The sequence below is a fragment of the Chrysochloris asiatica genome, unplaced genomic scaffold, assembly GCF_000296735.1.
Source record: "Chrysochloris asiatica unplaced genomic scaffold, ChrAsi1.0 scaffold00211, whole genome shotgun sequence".
In the NCBI taxonomy this organism is placed as follows: Eukaryota; Metazoa; Chordata; class Mammalia; order Afrosoricida; family Chrysochloridae; genus Chrysochloris; species Chrysochloris asiatica.
In genome coordinates, this window is record NW_006408729.1 from 2632872 (window position 1) to 2652860 (window position 19989).

Genomic DNA, 19989 nt, shown 5'->3' on the forward strand with positions numbered 1-19989 from the left:
ATCTAGCTGGGGAACCTTAAATTTAAAAATACATATGCAAATAAATATATAAATTATTACAAATAATAAAAAGAAGCTATGAAAGAAAAGGGAAAGCAATATACATGATGACAGATGATAATAGTGTACAGGTGGTGCTGGAGAAGCTAATGTAAATGTGGAGGGGCTAAAGAAACAGTCTCTAAAAAAGTATAATTTAATTTGATACCTGAAGAATTTATCCCATTGAGAAATTGGAGAGGGAAGAGTCCAGGTAGGTTTGGGCATGTGTGATAATTTTGAGGCAGGAAATTGCTAGGTGCATTTGAGACTCTAAAGGAAGGTTGGTGTGGATAGAACACAGCAAGGAAAGAAGGAAAAAGGTTAAGAAGGAGGGAAAAAAAGATAAAGAGAATGAATGATAAAGAACAAGGTAAATCCAATTCAATTGATTGGAACAGTTGAAGAAAACTACTTAAGTACTTTTCTTCATGTAGATTGATGATTTCCTTATTACACTATAGTTGTTAAGTGCCGTCAAGTCTGGTTTCTGAGGAGTGCTGGTGAATTTGAATCTCTGAACTTTCATTAATATCTTTTGGTCAAGTGTTTATTCTACAGCACTACATCAGGATGGTAAAATGTTTAAATGTAGGAAACAATAATCATTTTACCTCCACAGAAATTTGTAAATTACTATTTTATGTTTTACCACAAGATGGCAGCAGTTATCTAACAATATATCTTTCTTTTAGTTTCCAGAGATGAATGATATGCTGAGAGAAAAGGTAACCGGAAGAAAAACAGATTTCACCTTTTTCATGATTCAGAATGCTGGAATGTTAACTGGATTCATAGCCATTCTGCTCATTACCTTGTTTGCAGGAGACATTGAATTGGAGTAGTAAAGAATGGAAGATGGTGCTGTTAATGAAGGCATTTAATAAATTAAAAAAAAAAAATTTATATATATATCCAAAGGGATTTTAAAGCTGATCCTAGTTAAAAGATAATTTGTTTTCAATTGTAGGTCAAGAAAACTAGCTATTGGTTTTAGATCAATGAAATAGATGATTACTTGTAGTTAAAGATGTTCCAAAAAGTTTTTAGTTTCAGTTGTAAAGTGCTTGGTATATGGGATCTTTAATAAACACCCATTTTTCTATGTTACACTACATGCATATTAGAAAACCGTAATGGAACAAAAGACATGGATTCTACAATCATTCCGATACCAAGACTCAAAGAAAAACACTAGATAGACTCAAAGGTCCAAGTGATTTCCAATTTGCACATTTTTAACCAAAGTGAATGTGATATAATGCTTTCAAGGATAAGTACATCAAACTGTGGAAGAGAAACAAAATGTATACAGCACAGATACAAATGATTCCAGACCTTAATGAATTTAAGAAAGAAAAATAGTTCATAACTTTTGTTGTTTTATATATAATTCAGTTAGGGGCTTGTAGGATTATTTTGAAAACTATTTTGCAAAAGTGTTAATTATGAAACCAACAAAGTTTTATAGTTCTACTAAGTTCAGACTTTACCTGATGCTTTATTTCTAAGTATGGTCTCAAAAAAATTCATAAAAAATGAAGTGATTTTTTTGTTTGTGGGTTTTTGCTTTTTTTTTTGACTTTTGTTATGGTTGCAACCATTACAAGTGGCATTATGTTAAGCTGGCAGAAACTCAGTTTCAGTGTACAATGTATCTGACTTGTGAAGGTGAACAATATGTTGGTTTGTAGAAAGAAATCAAATGACTTTTTAAACAATCTACTTTTAAAGATATACACTATTATTCAGCAAATATTTTTTTAAAAACTCAATGCAAAATAACAGCTGAATTGCTGTCCAAGGAGGGTTAACTAGACAGCATATATTCCTTAAGGGTGTTTGGGAGAAATTTAGAAAAGATATATTTTGTGTTCTGTCTATATTTTTCATAGTTGGTGTGCCTTGGGGTGGGGGTCAGGGGAGTCAGCATACCATGGTTATTTTTCTAACTTTTATAAGTGTTATTAAATACCATTGAGTCAGCACTTTTGTCCATTGTGGACTCATGGCAACCTCGTGAACAGTGGAATAAAATACTGCTCAATACTGCACTATCCCCATGATTGATTACTGACATGACCTTTGTGATTCACGTGTTTATTCAGGTAGCAGATAAAGAAAGTTAGGTCAAATTTGAGACTCTTACCCTGAATTTACACTTCAAAGTTAGAGAAAGATAATTTAGCTGTAAGAAGAATTATCAGTAAAAGCCACAAATGATTTCAGAAATTACATTGTCCCATGAACCATCAAATGTTATCACATAACAGTAATGCAGATCTGATAAGCATTTAACATGTATGTTCATGTATATTTTTGTGTTATGACTGACAATTAAAGTTTAATGTTTGATCAAATAGTAAACACCTTTAAAATCATAGATGGTGTTATTCAGTTATTGTGTATCTTCGTGAATATATACCATGTACCAGGAATTATGGGGGTGGGAGAGATGAATAGGAAATTGTTGCTCTGCTTATTGCATAGACATTTAATGAATGAGCACTGCAAAGGCAAATCACTACTCATTAAAATTAGTAAAGAGAATATATTTTTATTTTATCTGTTTACATTAAAATTTAGGAAGTAATCTTTACCTTTTTAAGGCATAAATTGTATATCTGAAATAAGCTATTTACAGTGTTACATTAAAACAAAATAGTTTAACAAACTCTTACTTATGTCACTGTGAATGTGGATTGTGTGTGTGCTTCTTGTTATGTTGTTGTTCAGTGCCATACGGTCAATTCTGACTCACAGCGACCCTGCATAGGGTTTCTAAAGAGTGGCTGGTGAGTTTGAACTGCCGATGTTGTAGATCAAACAGACTTTGTGTTCCAGTGCTTATCCTACAGTGCCACACCAGGACTCCATGCCTAGCTGTCATTTATTGAGTACTGTTATCATGATATTGTGATTAATGAATTACCTCAAAAGTCTGAGACTAACAACAACAGGCTGTTATTTTCTTGTTCACAAATCTGTTGATTGAAATTCAGCTAACCTAGTTTGGGTTCTGCTGAGTAGCTTGACTTCCAGCTGTGGGTTAGGTAGGCACTGTTAGTGGGAACTGCTAGAAAGCATATGGGAAAGCACATGAATGTAGATGTCTAATAAATGGAGAGACTGAAAAACTATGAATGGATTTAATCTGTCAGGTGTAGTTTTTATAGACTATTATCTAATTTTACCTGTTGTTGAGTTGGCCCCAGGTCGACAACTAATGGTGACTCAATGCACAATGGAAGTAAACACTGCCTGGTCCTGTATCATTCCCATAATCACTTGTACAATAGATTCTTATGACTCAAAGGTTTTTCACTGACTGAATTCAAAAAGTATATCTCCATTTGTTCTGTAAATCTTCACTCAAGTTACAATAAAATGATTTTTTGTTTAAAAACTGAAGTAGATCTCCAGGCTTTTCTTATGCTAGAAACTCCTGACACTGATTTGATATTGTTGTTAAGTACTTCCAGTGAGTCTGACTCATAGTGACTCATAAGTTTTACAGAGAGCAAAAGGTGGGTTTGAACTACAATCTTGTGCTTAGCAACAGTCCTGTGCTTATCCTACAGTGCCACACCAGGACTACAGTTTAGTATCAAAATAATATTTGTTGTTGTTGTTGTTAGGTGCATTCCTGTCAGCTGTTTCTCATGGCCACCCTATGAATAACAGAATGAAACATTGCCCTGTCCTGTGCCATTTTCATAACTGCTGCTGCCACTGTGCCAATCATTTCACTGGGGTCTTCTTTTTCGAGAATCTTCCACTTTGCCAAGCATAGTTTTATTCTACAGGGACTGGTTCCTCTTGATAATATCTCCATAGTGTGGCAGATGAAGTCTGGCCATACTGGCTTCTAAAGAGTCTTCTGGCTGTACTTCTTCCAACACAGATTTGTTTGTTCTTTTGGCAGTTCATACTACTTTTAATGTACTTTTCCAATACCATACCAACACTCATCTGTCAATCTGTCATACTGTGGTGACCTGTATGTTGCTGTGATTCTGGAAGCTATGACACAGGTATTATAAATACCAGTAGGGACACCCATGGCAGATAGGATTCAGCTTTAGCTTACAGATGAAGACAGACTAGGAAGAAGGAGAGATGGACTACTCCTGAATATTTAGTCACTAAAGACCTTATGATTAGCAGTGGAACACTGTCAGCACTATAATACTGAATCATGAAACACGATGAAGAGCATCAGAATATTTTCAGATATTGTGCTGGAAGATGAAACTCTCAAATTGGAGGCACTCAAAATGCAACTAGGGAAGAGCTGCCTCCATAAGGTAGAGTTGACCACGATGACGTGAATGGAATAAAGCCTCCGGGACCTTCATTTGCTGATGGGGCACAGCTCAAAATAAAGAGAAGCAGCTGTAAACACCCATTAATAATTGGGACATGGAATATACAAGGTATGAATCTAGGAAATTTGGAAGTTGTCGAAAATGAAATGAAGCATCAGTATCCTAGGCATTAGTGAGCTGAAATGGATTGGTACTGCATTTTGAATTAAAGCTAGTGATGATAAAATTGAAGAATTCTACCAACTTCTTCAGTCTAAATTGATCTAACATGCAATCAAGATGTATTGATAATTGCTGGTGATTGAAAGGCAAAGATTGGAAACAAAGAGGAAGGATCAGTAGTTGGAAAAATATGGCCTTGGTGATGGAAATGATGCTGGTGATCAGATGATAGAATTTTGCAAGACCAATGACTTCTTCATTGCAAAGATCTTTTTTTCTTAAAGCTTTTGTTGTGACTTGAGTGATAGTTTACAGGGCAGATCATCAGTTTTGCACTCAACCAATCATAATTTGTTTCAGTGCAATGATTATAATTCCCTCAATGCACCCACCATTGCTTAACAATATTTACCTCTATCCCCTCTTTTTTTAAATGCACAAAAAACACACACAGGAAATATATATTTGTTTAAACAGAAAAGGGCACATTTTGCAAGCCAGCCTCCTGCCCTCCAGCACACAGCCTTTCTCATTCTATGGGTCCAGAGTCTTCAGCTGCTCTATCTCTTTATGCCACCACCTCTGCTTCCATCTCTGGTGTTGCTGCTTCTCTGGTTAGGATTCCATGCTCAGCTCATGCTGACCCTCTTGATGGTTCTAGGGACCTCTGTTCCTGGAATGAAAGATTAACTACTCCCTCCTTTTGGTGCAAATCTGCAACCTCTATTTCTGCTTATCTGTCAGACTTCTTTGATGGGAGCACTCTTGTCCCTTTATCCATGCACTCCCATTAAAAATGGTTACACCAGGACTCCTTGGCCTCTGCAAATCAGAAGCCATCTTCTTTCTTGCTTCTGCTCCAAATCTTACTTCTATTAAGCACTTGATCCTTTCATTTGTCGCAAACACTTTTTTAAACAATATAAAAAATGACTATACACATGGACCTCACCAGATTCTCTAGAAAGAAATGGTGGAAAAACTCCATAGTATAAGTTACAAAAAGGCCAGGGCAGACTTTAGAACAGATCATCAATTGCTCATATACAAGTTCAGGCTGAAAGTGAAGAAAATGAAAACAAGTCAATAAGAGTTAAAACATGACCTGGAACATATCCCTTCTGAACTTAGATATCATCTAAAGAATGAATTTGATGCATTAGACAGTAGAGATCAAAGACCAGAAGAGTTGTGGGATGACATTAAAAGAACATCATACAGGAAGAAAATAAAAAGTCATTAAGAAGACAACAAAGAAGGAAAAGACGAAAATGGATGTCAGAAGAGACTCTGAAATTTGCTCTACAACATAGAGATGCTAAAGCAAATGGAAGAAATGAGGAGGCAAAAGAGCTGAACAGAAGTTTCAAAGGTCAGCTCAAGAAGACAAAGTTAAATATTGTAAAAAAATGTGCAAATACCTAGAGTTGGAACACCAAAAGGGAAGAACATGCTCAGCAATTCTCAAGATGAGGGAACTGAAGAAAAAATTAAAGACTCAACTTGCAATATTGAAAGATTCTACGGGCAAACTATTGAATGGTGCAGAAAAACATCAAAAGAAGATGGGAGGAATACAAAAATAAATGGTCGATGTTCTAGTATTTCAAAAGGTAGCATTTGATCAAGAGCCAATGATCCAAAAGGAAGAAGTCCAAGGAATTGAAGGCATTGCTGTTGTTGTTAGGTACCATTGAGTCAGTACTGACTCACAGTGATCCTATGCACAGCAGAATGAAACACTACCCGATCCTGGGCCAATCTCACTACCGTTGACATGCTTGAGTCCATCGATACTGCCACTTGGCCAATCCATCTCATTGGGGGTCTTCCTTTTTTTCTCTAGCCCTCCACCTTACCAAACATGATATCCTTCTCTAGCGACTGGTCTCTCCTGAAAACATGTCTGAAGTATGAGAGATGAAGCCTGGCCATCCTGGCCTCCAAGGAGCACTCTGGCTGCACTTCTTCCAAAACGGATCTATTGGTTCTTTTGGAAGCCCATGGCACTTTCAATATTCTCCTCCAATACCACAACTCAAAAGCATAAATTCTTCTTCGGTCTTTCTTATTCACTGACCAGCTTTCGCATGCATATGAGGTTATTGAAAATACTATGGCTTGGGTCAGGCGCACCTTAGTCCTCAAGCTGACATCCTTGCTCTCCAGCACTTTAAAAAGGTCTTGTGCAGCAGATTTGCCTAATGCAATAAGTCGTTTGATTTCTTAACTGCTGCTTCCTTGAATGTTGATAGTTGATCCAAGAAGAATGAAGCCCTTCACAACTTCAATCTTTTCTCAATTGATAAGAATGTTGTTAGTTGGTCCAGTGGTGAGGATTTTTGTTTTCTTTACATTGAGATGTAATCTATACCGAAGGTTGTGCTCTTTGATCTTCATCACTAAATGTTTTTAAGTCCTCTTCACTTTCAGCAAGCAAGGTTGTATCATCTGTGTATCACAGGCTGTTAATGAGTCTTCCTCCAATCCTGATGCCACGTTTTTCTTCATATAACTCAGCTTCTCAGATTATTTGCTAAGCATACAAGTTGAATAAGTGTGGTGAAAGAATACAACTTTGTCGCACACCTTTCTTAATTTTAAACCATTCAGTGTTCCCATGTTCTGTTTGAACAACTGCCTCTTGGTCCATGTACAGATTCCTCATGAGCACAATTAAGTGTCCCAGAATACTCACACTTCGCAATGTTGTCCATAGCTTGTCATACTCCACACAATCGAAAGCCTTTGCATAGTCAATAAACCACAGGTAAACATCTTTCTGACAGTCTCTGCTTTCAGCCACGATCCATCAGACATCAGCAATAACATCCCTCATTCCACATCCTTTTCTGCATCCAGCTTGAACTTCTGGAAATTCTCTGTCAATGTATGCTTGCAGCCGTTTCTATACTACCTTTAGTACTGCTTTACTCGCATGGGATATCAAAGAGATTGTCTGATGATTTCCACATTCCGTTGGGTCACTTCTCTTTGGAATGGGCACACATATGGATCTCTTCCAATCAGTTGGCCAGATACTTGTCTTCCAAATTTCTTGGCAGAAATGAGTGAGTGCCTCCTGTTTCACCTCACTTTCTTGAAAGATTTCAATTTTTATTCCATCAATTCCTGGTGCCTTATTCTTTGCCAATTCCTTCAATATACCTTGGACTTCCTCCTTCACTATCATTGGCTCTTGATCATTGAAGGCATTAGCAAAGAACAAGTCACCAGGAATTGATAGAATTCAAATTGAAATCCTTCAACAAACTGATGCAGCACTGGTGGTACTCACTCATCTGTACCCCAAAATTTGGAAGACAACTCCTTGGCCAATTGACTATAAGAGATCCATATGTGTGCTCATTTCAAAGACAGGTGACTTAACTGAATGCAGAAATCATCGGATATCATTGATATTCCATGCTAGAAAAGTTTTATTAAGGGTAATACAAAAATGACTGCAACCTTACATTGACAGAAAACTTCCACAGGTTCAAGCTGGATTCAGAAGAGGATGTAGAATGAGGGATGTCATTGTTGATATTAGATGGATCTAGGCTGAAAGCAGAGAATACCAGAAGATGTTTACCTGTGCCTTATTGACTACACAAAGGCTGTTGAATGTGTCGATCATGACAAGCTATGGATAACATTCCAGTGAATTAGTATTTTGGAACACTTAATTGTGCTTATGAGGAACCTGTATATAGACCAAGAAACAGTTGTTCAAACAAAACAAAGAAACAGCCAAGGTTGTATTCTTTTACCATACTTATTTTATCTGTATGCTGAGGATCAAATTACCAGAGAAGTTGTATTATATAAAGAAAAATATAACATCAGGATTGGAAGAAGACTTACTAACAATGTGCCATATGCAGATGATACAACTTTGCTTGCTGAAAGCAAAGAGGACTTAAAATACTTACTGATGAAAGAGATAACAACCTTCCACATGAGTTGCATCTCAATGGAAAGAAAACAAAAATCTTCACTACTGAACCAATAAACAATATCCATATAAACGGAGCAAAGATTGAAGTTGTTAAAGACTTCATTTTCCTCAGATCAACCATCAATACTCAGGGAAGTAGCAGTAAAAAAAATCAAAAGAAGTATTTCATTAGGAAAATCTGCTATGCAAGACCTCTTTAAAGTGTTCAAGAGCAAAGATTTCAATTTGAGAACTAAGGTTGGCCTGATCCAAGCCATGGCATTTTCAATAACCTCATATGCATACAAAAGTTGGACTGAATAAAGAAGAATTGATGCATTTGAGCTAGGTGTTAAAGGAGACTGTTGAAAGTACCATGGGCTGCCAAAAGGACAAACCAATCTGTGTAAGAAGTACAGCAAAAATGCTCCTTTGAAGACCAGATGGCAAGACTTTGTCTGTCATACTTCAGACATATTATCAGTAGCAACCAGTTAATGGAGAAGGATATTATGTTTAGTAATTTGGAGCATAGGAGAAAAAGAGGAAGATCCCTAATGAGAAGGATTAGCACAGTGGAGGCAGCAATAGTTTTAGGCTTAGCAATGATTGTGAGATTTGCCCAGGATGGAACAGTGTTTCGTTTCTACTGTGCATAGGGTCACTATGAGTCAGTGGTGACTGAATGGCACCTAATGACTCTAACTCCATAACTCAAACTCATCAATTCTTCTATGGTCTTCTTTATTCATTGTCCAACTTTCATATGCATATGAAATTATACTATGACTGGGCTCAGGCACACCTTAGCCTTCAAACTCATAACTTTGCTCTAGAATACTTTAAAGAGGCCTTGTGAAGCAGATTTGCCTAAAGCAGTATATCATTTGATATCTTGACTGCTGTTTCCAAGAGTGTTGACTATGGTTCTGACCAAAATGATGTCTTTAATGACTTAAAATTTTTCTCCATTGATAGTGATGCTTTTTATTGACCCAGTTGTGAAGATGGTTGTAATAACAACATACAATCCTCCAACGACAGGCAGGTATGTCTGCACATGAGGTACCTTGGCAAGGAAACAAACCCAGGTCTCCATTTGTTGTTGTTTTTGTAATGAGTCATTTCCTACTCATAGCAACCCTGTATAGGTTTTCCAAGGAGTGGCTGGTGAGTTTGAAACACCGACCTTGTGGTTCAAATTGACCTTGTGGCCTAGTGCTTCTCCTACAGTGCCACACTATGAAAGTGATCATTCTACCACTGAACCACCAAATCCCTTGCTTTCCCTAGTTGTTGTTGTTAAGTGCTGTCCAAAGATGGTTCTGAGAACTTATGAAGTATTATTAATATTATATATTCATTCGTATAAGAATGTATACAATGCTAAAAGTATCCCTGTTTTCTTATGAGAATATTAATTTCTTTCCATTACCAGTACCAATTATTCTGTATAGTTGTGTAGATTTAATACTGCTGTTGTTGTTGTTGTTAAGTGCTGTAGAGTTGATTCTGACTCATAGTGGCCTTATATAGGGTTTCCGAGGAGCGGCTGATGAGGCCTGAACCACCAACCTTGTGGTTTAAGCTGACTTTGCAATCTAGCAAGCACACTAACAGCGCCACACAGTCTGTGCTTGTTCCCAGTTTGTAAGTCTAACTCTGCCATGGTTAGTTTCTGTAAGAGTTGCTAAGTGTAGCTAACATGGGAGTCCAGTTAATAATAGTCCCTAAATAATTTTATTATAAAATTATCTGCACACTTAGTAAGGCCCTCCTGAATTGAGCATTTCTGGTTTAACATATCTAAAAGGATTTCTTTAGTTAGGAGTTCATTAAAAAACAAAACAAAAAAATTGAGTTAATTGAGAAGAAACAAAACAGTGCAATGAGTTTACCAGATAATTGTTGTTGTTGTCAGGTGCCATCGAGTCAGAACCGACTCATAGCGACCCCATGCACAGCTGAATGAAACAATGTCCGATCCTGGGCCAACCTCACTACCGCTGCCACACTGAGTCCATCAATGATAATTAGTGTAGGTGTATTAACAAAGCTAATTACTGATGGCCTGTACCGGGGGAATGTTAACTGACAGTCTGTCTTCTATGCTCTGGTTGACGTTATGTTCCTTTGGGTTTCACTTTGGTTTTTATTTGTAGTCAGCAGTGATTTCTAGACTCCCTTTTTGTTTTTTGGAGATCCATTACAATGTAAAAAGGAGTCCTGGTGTAGCACTGTAGGATAAGCACTGTACCACAAGGTCAATTTTGAACCACAAGGTCAGCAGTTCAAACTCACCAGCCAGCCACTCCTTAGAAACCCTATACAAGGTTGCTGAGTCATAACAAACTCGACAGCATTTAACAACAACAATGGCAGTCTAAAAGGTTCTTAGCCCTGTTATAAATAAATTCGCTAACACTGACGCTAATACAGGACCCATGGTGGCACAGTGGTTAAAGTGCTCAGATGCTAACCATATTCAGATCTTGACAGTTTAAACTCATCAGTGGCTCCAGGGAACAAAGCTGTGGCAGTATGTTCCTGGAAAGATTATAACCTTGGAGACAGTATGAGGCAGTTCTATTCTGTCACTAGTAATTGGAATCAACTTGCTGGCAGTTTTAGTTGGCTACTATTATTATGTCTTGTGTGTGTATGTGTCTGCGTGCACAACTACTAGGTTTACAAATATGGCACACAAGTGAATTCAACAATTGATGCACATGCACACTTCATTCACATTATCAACAACAAAAAGTATTCTAACACTACAGAACTGAATAAGACTATAAGCTTCAACAGCAGCTAGCAACCACTAGTCACTTAAGTTATACCAGAAGGGGCAAATATCGCTCAAGTAAATTTCTACTGTGAAAGGTGAAACAGGTTTAAGGCCATTCAAGTTCAAGCAAAGAGATACAAATCTTTCATAGCACTATCCATTTGTTTTTGAAGTATGTAACCTTTCTCCCAACTTGCGGTGTTAAATTTCTGTTTCTACAATGTTCAAATGGAAAATACAGAAGACATCATACAACGGAGATTATATTAAATAAGAGTATCATACAAAGCTACAATTAAGATGAAGTAAGGAGAGCCAAAAACATTAAAATTCTGAAACTTACTTGCTATTTTGTCAGAACCAGTCCTACTACACTGTCGTTGTTAAGAGCTGTCGAGTGGGTTCTGACCGATAGTGACCCTGTATAGGGCTTCCAAGGAGCAGCTGGTGAGCTTGAACCACCAACCTTGAGGTTCAAACAGACTTTGTAGTCCAGCATATTAACCCACAGTGCCACACCAGGATTCCCTTACTACACTTTTGTTGTTGTGAAGTACTGTTGAGTCAGTTCTGACCCATAGTGACCCTGTATAGGGTTTTCGAGGAGCAGCTGGTGAGCTTGAACCACCGACCTTGAAATAAGATAATATATACAATTATTTTCAAGTAGATTATGTTGCTCTAATATGCTCTTTTCATCAGTGCACTGTTAAACTAATAAAAAATTCTGTACTTTCCCTTACAATAACAGTACACACACACCCAAAAAGCTGTCAGTCTTAAATGACATAGTGAATTGAAAGGAAAGAAAAAGCTGAGAAATAACATATTAAGAAGGAACCATGGGAATTAGAAGATTCATGCAGTTCAGCTCTTTGAATCAGCCGGCTAGCTTGCTAGCCACAAAGGATGGTTTCCATTGAGGACAGTCCGGTGGAGTGGGAATGTGGTCACCCGTGACCTCTGTCTTATCCCGGGCTGCAGGAGGAAGTTGCTATTCTTCATTTTTGCGTTAGCCATGTTGTGATCTCCAGAATCAAAATATTTTTTTTTCCCTTTCTGGAAACAAAATATTTTGTTTCCTTAAGAAATTTGAGCCTCCAGGCTTTTGTCCCAGATGAGGTTACCTTGCTTTTAATTTAGCGTCTTTGGTTTTCTCTGTACTAGTCACTCTTATCTTCCATTTCCGTCTGTTCTTCCATGGAGACCTCCTCTGGGATTTCCGCAGAGCCCTTCTCAGGGATTTCCGCAGACATGGTGCTCCCTTTAGCTCCGTTTCTTCTACTGTTGCTTGTTTCTGAATGATACTTGATTCAGCTGTGGTTGTAATATCTGTGTCAGACTGCCTATCCCTTAGCTTCCTTTGCATTCTATATTTACATACTGTACTGGAATTCTAATCTCAAGGCCAGCAGTTCAAATCCACCAGCCACTCCTTGGAAACCAAAGTCACTAGGATTTGGAAAAGACTCAATGTCACTTAACAACAACAACAACCATACTTTTTCTTATGGAATTCAAATTCTTATACTGGAGATCCCTGACTTCTTTAAGGATCAATGACTATATTAACAAACTCTCAAGTAAACCTAGGTAGCAGAATAACCTGAAAACTCTAAATATTGGTTCCATTAATTCTAAGGCACATGTCCCCGAATAGTTTAATATTTACCAATGATATGTTATAATCATATTAACAAAGTATTGCTAAGGTATTTGTATGAAAATGAAAATCTTCTGTTGAAATTTGCTAAGGTTAAGAAAATGTGTTAAATATTTGATAATAATTGAAACAACAAAAACTAATTGCCATTGAGTAGATTCTGATTCATAGCAACCCTGTATTGCAGACTAGAGCTGTATTCCATAGGGTTCTTAGTGGCTAATGTTTTTGGAGGTAGATGACTAGACTTTTCCCTGGAGGTGCTGCTGGGTAGACTTGGACCTCTAATAGCTAGGTTGGTAGTTGAGCATGTTAACAATTTGCACCACTGAGCGACTCCTTGATGATAATATGTTATTGTTAGGTGTTGTCTATTTGGTTCTGACTCTTAGCAACTCTGTGTACAACAGAGGAAAATTGTTGTCGTTAGGCCATCCAGTTAGGTCTGACTCACAGTGACCCTATGCACAAACATTGCCTAGTCCTGCACTATCCTCACAATTGTTAAGTTTGAGCCCATTGCTGCTGCCACTATGTCATTCCAAACGAGTGGAGGCTTAAACATGTAAGATTTACTTTGTTTCCCATAAATAAAACAGTGTGGAAAAAGTAGTCCAAGGCTGTTACGGCAATTCCGTTAGGAACCCAAGCTTCTTTGGTCTTCTTAATATGACATCTTTAGCTTGTGACTTCCACATTTAAGATTGTTTCATGTTCTGAGATTCTGCTAGAGCTTTAGTTTAAAGGTGTAAAACCCATATAGGGCAAGAAAGAACAGGATGAAAGGCAAAAACATTGATACCAACTCTGCATTACCTTTTTAGGATTTTCCTCAGAAACATAACCACAAAATCACCAATCATGTTACCTGAACTTAGTGACATGCCCACATCAACTCACAAGCGAGTCCTCGAAATGTTGTTTTTGCTGGATATTCTATTACCAATAAAACAAGTGTTCTGTTACTCATGAGAAGCAAATAATTAATATTGGGGTGGTACAAACAAGTTAAGTGCTCTAGCATAGTAGATAATGATCTGGGCTGCTAACCACAAGATCAGTAGTTCGAATCTACCAGTTGCTTCACAGGAGAAAGAAGAGGCTTTCTACTCCACTTAAGATTTACAACCCTGGAGACTCTATACAGAGGTCTCTATGAGTCAGAACCAATTTGATGGCATACAACGACCACCATCACTATTAGATGAAAAGTTATAGTTTGAATCTAACCTGAGACATCTTGGAAGAAATGTCTGGAGATTTGCTCCTGGAAGTTAACATCTTGAAAACCCTATGGAGCCATCCAGTTCTGTACGAGTGGGATAACTATGATTGGAATCATCTTGATAGTAGCTAACAAAAATAGAATATTAGTCATCTTAACTAGAGACAAGTTTGCAACATATTCATATGGGAAGCTTATTACTCTATGTGGTTCTGATATAGCTAGTTCACAGAATTGTTTCCTCTAGGGATTCTTGTGACTTCCTTGTTACCTGGGCTATTTAAGCTCTTCTTGCCACTGTAGTTAAAATTAGTATTGTTCTCATGCATGTATTTGTCTTTACAGTTTCCATACCTTGGCCTGTTTGTGAGAATTTGCCTGAGAGAAATCCAAGTGTTTCACAGGATCATTTAAAGTGTAAGGGGTGCTGTTGGGTTAATGCGTTGGACTGCAAATTTGAGCTGAACTGCAAGGTCGGTGATTTAAGTTCACCAGGATCACTATGAGTCAGAACCCACTCAAAGGCATTTAACAATAACAACTCCTAAAACGTTGGAGTCCTGGTGTGGCATTGAAGGATAAGCACTGGACTGCAAAATTAGTTTGAATGGTAAGATTGGTGGTTTAAATTCACTAGATGCTCCTCCAAAATCCTATACAGAATTGCTATACATCGCAATCAACTCAATGGCACTTGGCAACAATAATCTAGAACTGTGAAACTAAATAAAGTTAACAGGAATTGGAAAAAAACTAAATGGTTGCTTCTGTTCTTCTCTCTATATAGGTTATTATACCTATTTAGCACAAGTTAAGTCATTCACTTTATATGCTACCTGATTTTTGTAGATAATTGAATGGGCTACTGTTGACACCAAATCTTAGCTTCATTTACTTGGAGATATATATATATATATTGGATATCTCTATCTCTATCTCTATCTCTATCTCTATCTCTATCTCTATCTATCTATCTATCTATCTATCTATCTATCTATCTATCTATCTATCTATCTATTTATCTAGATATATATATCCAGGATATATCTATCTATCTATATATATATGAAGGAGCTTCAAAAAGTGCATTAAAAACTCGCTTTAAAAAAATCCATTTATTTCATTGAACGTTTTGAAACTCCCATGTACTACTGTTAGGTTACCAAGTAACAGTTTAGTAAGCAGAACAATCATGTTTCAAACTTCATTAAAAAACAAACAAACAGTTCCTGTTAAGCTGTTTGTGACTCATGGCAAGCCCGTGTGTGTCAGAATAGAACCGTGCTCTATAGATGTGGGGACACAAATTTAACTCCTCTAAATGACCAAGTGAAGATCATTTCAAAGACTCATCTCAGGGCCCTTCCCCCTGCTCCTGCTATCTAGAAAGGAGCCTACAGCCCCCTCCTCCAACTCTCTTGTTCTCCAGCTTTAGTTATATATATGCTAGGAAGGATCCTATAGCCCTTCCTCCCAGGAGGCATGCAGAAACCCCTTTGTTCTCCTGGAAGGGCAGGCAACCCGTCACCTTTTACTATTATAGTTCTGCATACCACCCTTGAACTTGAGAATACCTCCTGACAAAAAAGACTCTAGCCTCAGTCCCTTGCATGGTAAAACTTCATGATCCAACCAGCCACCACTGACTGGACATAGCTGTGTTTTGCCCTTTGCAGGTAAATTCTCTTGTCAGTATACCATCACCTTTATTCTCTTTTTAAACTCTTTTGCTCTCTTTTCTGTAATAATTTAATGACTATCAGGATGAGTTCTGGTCATTTTTTCGATCTCTCGACACCTATGGACTCAGTGCCTGATACTGAACAATAGGGGCTTCAGTGACTGTCTTTAAAAAAAAAATGTTTTATTGTGAATTATGTGATAGTTTACATGGAAGAACATTATCTTTACATTCATCCTACCATATATAATTTCATTGCCATGGTTACAATCCCCTCCATGCATTATCAACCAACCAAAAGGTATATCTCCCTGCAAACCTACACCACCCCCACCTACCACCCCTCACCCCCAGTTATCAACACACACAACCCCTCTCCCTCTCTGGATCTAAAGTCCCCAGCTGCTCCATCTCTCCACGTCATCGTCTCTGCCTCCATCTCTGGCATCACTGCTTCTTTGGGTCGGGTCCCGCTCTCCGCTCTTCTCCCTTGATGGTCCAAGGGACATCTGCTCCTGGACTGCAAAGTCAACCACTCCTCTCCTTTCATTACAAAATGTCTAACTTTACATTTCCAACCCTCACAGAGTGACTGTCTTTTTAAGAAGCAGATCACCAAGCCTTTGTTCTGTGGTGCCTCTGAATGGACATAAACCTGCAACCTACAGAATAGCAACCAAGCACATTTAGCATGTGTACAATCCAGGAACTTTTGACTAAATTCTGATTGCAGTGATTATGCATGCTTTATTCCTACAACAGATACAGCTATTTGTGATAATAGGCAAAAAGTGGATAATTTATGATCATGCCTGTGATCACAGAAAGGGTGGCTGATCAGGAAGCATGGGATAGAAAACTAAAGGTGAAACGTCATGAGTTACAGGGAAGTCTATTACGAAGAGTTGAATCAGAAGTACTTCCTTTCCCTTAAATGCTGAGAAACTTTATAAAGCTTCCCTTATTCTGTATTTGTGGAAAACTTTCTCAATAGGCCACTCTACGTCTATAATTAATCCTTTTATAAGTGACTCTTCCTTGCCTGCTCCTAATTTGACCTTGCCATTTGTTTCGCATGTAACTCAATGATTAAAGGTAAATATCTTATCATGGAAGAGAAGTGGCTATGTGTGAATTTAGGGGAGAAAGTGAGACATTGAAATGGGTAAATGGAGGAAGCTGGTACTATTTATAAGCAAACAAAATAGAAAGGGCTGAAGATGGTTTGGTATAGTTCCTGGGTGATGCAAATGGATAATATGCCTTGACTACTAATTGAAACATTGGAAAGGTAACTTGGAAGAAAGGCCTGGCAATCTACTTTCCTAAGACTTTGTTTGTTGTTGTTAGGTGCAATTTAATTTGTTCTGATGCATAAAAGTCAATATCAACTCACTATAGGGTTTCAGAACCTGTAAATCTTTACAGGAGCAGAAAGTTTCCTCTTTCTCCCATGGAGCTTCCTATGGGTTCAAACTGCTAATCTTGTGGTTGGCAGCCCGATCCATAATCCACCATCCCACCAGACCCATTTCTGACTCACAGACACCCTGTATACAATAGAGTGAAATAGTGCCTAACCCTGTACCATCCTCATAATTGTTGTCAAATTTAAGCCTATTGCTGTAGCCACAGGTCAGTATATCTCCTTGATGGTCTTTATCTTTTTGCTGGCTCTCTAATTTACCAAGCATGAAGTCTTTTTCCAGGCACTAGTCCCTCCTGATAACATGTCCAAAGTCAAAGAATCACCATCCTTACTTTCAGGGAACAGCCTAGCTTTACTTTTGGTAAGACAGATTTGTTTATTCTTCTGGCAGCCCTTGGTATGTTCAGTATTCTTCACCAACATAGTAATTCAAGGGCATCAGTTCTTCTCTGGTCTTCTTTATTTATTGTTAAGATTTCATGTGCATAGGAGGCAGATTTTAAATACCATGATTTGGGTCAGATCCACCTTTGTCCTCAAAATGACTTCACTTTTTAACACTTTAAGATGTCTTTTGCGGCAGATTTATTCAGTGCAATACATGTTTGATTTCTGGACCACAACTGCTTACATGATTGTTGATTGTGGATCCAAGTAAAATGAATTTTTTCTCCATTTATTATGATACTGCTCATTGTTCTAGCATGAGGTTCTTTGTTTTCTTTACACTGAGTTGCAATCTATACTGAGGACTGTAGTCTTGGATCTTCGTCAGTAAGTACTTTAAATCTTCTTCACTTTCAGCAAGCAAGTATGTAGCATCTGCATATTGAAGGTTGTTAATGAGTTATCCTCTAAATCTGATGCTGCATTCTTCTTCATATAGTTCATCTTCCCAGATTATTTTATCAGCATACAGATTGAATAAATATGGTAAAAGGATAACATTTCTGACATCTTTCCTGATTTTAAGCCATACAGTATTCCCTTGTTCAGTTTGCATAACTGCCTCTTGGCTCATGTACATGTTACACATGAGGATTACCATAAGATTACAGCCATCAAAAACTCTTGGGAGCAGAGTCCTATTCTGGCACACATGGGGTTTCCATGAGTCAGAATTGATTCAACACCAACTGTTTTTTGAAAGATGATTAGATGATTGTTGCTCTTGTTAAGTTCTGTTGAATCAGTTCCAATTTATAGTGACCCTGTATAGGGTTTCTAAGGAGTGACTGGTGGGTTTGAACCACTTGCCTTGCAGTTAGCAATCCAGTGTTTAAACTACAGCATGACTCATTAGAAGATGATTATATGTATTAAATGTATTAAATATTCCTAGTTTAGCAGGATGAAATGAGTTCAGCTTCATTTGTATGAGTAACTATCCAAGAAAAGAATATGTAGGGTACTTTGAGAGTTTAGTTATAAGTGAATTTGCCATTTTTGGCAGATACATATTTTATGAATTGATTAAGAGTTCTATCTGTCTGCAAATACTTCCTTAAGTATTAAGCATCATTTGTTTTTAAACAAAAATATAGATTTCTAGGTGGAGAGAGTAGCTAAATGTCTATAAATGCTTACACCATTAAACAGCTTGTGCCTTGTGAGAATTTTCCCCATGTATATTTATCTGTGGGCTACCCTCATTTACTTAAAATATACTATGAATTATTATGTGGCTTACCTGATTAGAAAAACTAGGAAACTCCAGCCTAGAACAGTAGAGTTAAGAGGCTATGAGTAGATCCAACAGACATCTATAAGTAGCCAATGTTGATCCTTTGAGAGTCATCATGTTAGTCTTAATGTTATAACTCTTATAATTAAATAATGAATTGTTAATGGACTAGGAAACATTGATTTTAGAATTCTTAGAAACTGTTGGGAAGATACTTCAAACATGTGTCTTTCTCTGTTTTTCTTTGTGTGTGTGTGTTTCATTGGAAAATTCTTATTTAATTTGAAAAAAACAAAACATCAGCATTGTTTTGTGTAAACATATTATAGAAGAAAATATGTGAAAACCATCCCTGTGTTGTCATAGTGATCTCTTGGTATTTTAAGGTGAAAAAAGCTTAAAATACTGAAAACTACTGAGTATTCGAGATGACACTGTATAATACAGAGATTAGGCTGTCCTATAATTTTATAGTGACAAAACTAGTGAGCGTGGTATTAAAACCATTGCCAAACATGAGTGTTGCAGTGGACTTCTGCTTATCTTTTTCTGTCATTTTTCTTGAAACATCTTCCTTCTTCCTCTTGGAAATTGTTGCTCACACTTCCTCTGGTTCTGGAAGGTTTGCCAATCACATCACCTAACCTACCCTATGCCTGTACTAGGCAAATTAATAGGCTGAGTTATTCAATCTGCCCACAGAACTTTCCAAATTGAAGATGGAGAGCTAAAGCTCTTGTCTCTTGGATATGACTTCAGAGCTGTCACATCTCTAGCACAAGGAAAACCCTGGGGAAATAACACCAAGATCCATAGAGAAATAGAAGATATGGGTATGGACTGGGATAGAGAGAATTGTGTTGGCTGTGGTTCCAGTCTCTGACATCCTCAATATTTTTCTGTTCTTTCTATAAGTTCTTTGCGTTTGTAAGTTTTCCTACTGTCTTTGTAAGAATTATTGTTTTTTGGACATGGAGGAGGAGGAGGCTTTAGCTAATTTGATTTTGGGTTCTGTTATGCAATAATAAAATTTTAACTAATGCAGCAAGT

At 37.4% G+C, this 19989-nt stretch overlaps 1 protein-coding gene and 1 pseudogene across 1 annotated transcript in view; one reads left to right on the top strand and one right to left on the bottom strand.

Moving 5' to 3' along the window:
- SLC39A8 (solute carrier family 39 (zinc transporter), member 8) overlaps window positions 1-928 on the top strand; it is a 105064-nt gene extending 104136 nt beyond the window's left edge. The window contains exon 8 of the mRNA XM_006872719.1: window positions 735-928. Coding sequence (XP_006872781.1) covers window positions 735-884 — 150 coding nt within the window. The 3' untranslated portion in view covers window positions 885-928. The remainder of the gene's footprint in view (window positions 1-734) is intronic.
- Window positions 929-12137: 11209 nt separating this feature from the next.
- On the bottom strand, window positions 12138-12513 carry LOC102813610 (annotated as a pseudogene).
- Between the last annotated feature and the right edge of the window lie 7476 nt (window positions 12514-19989).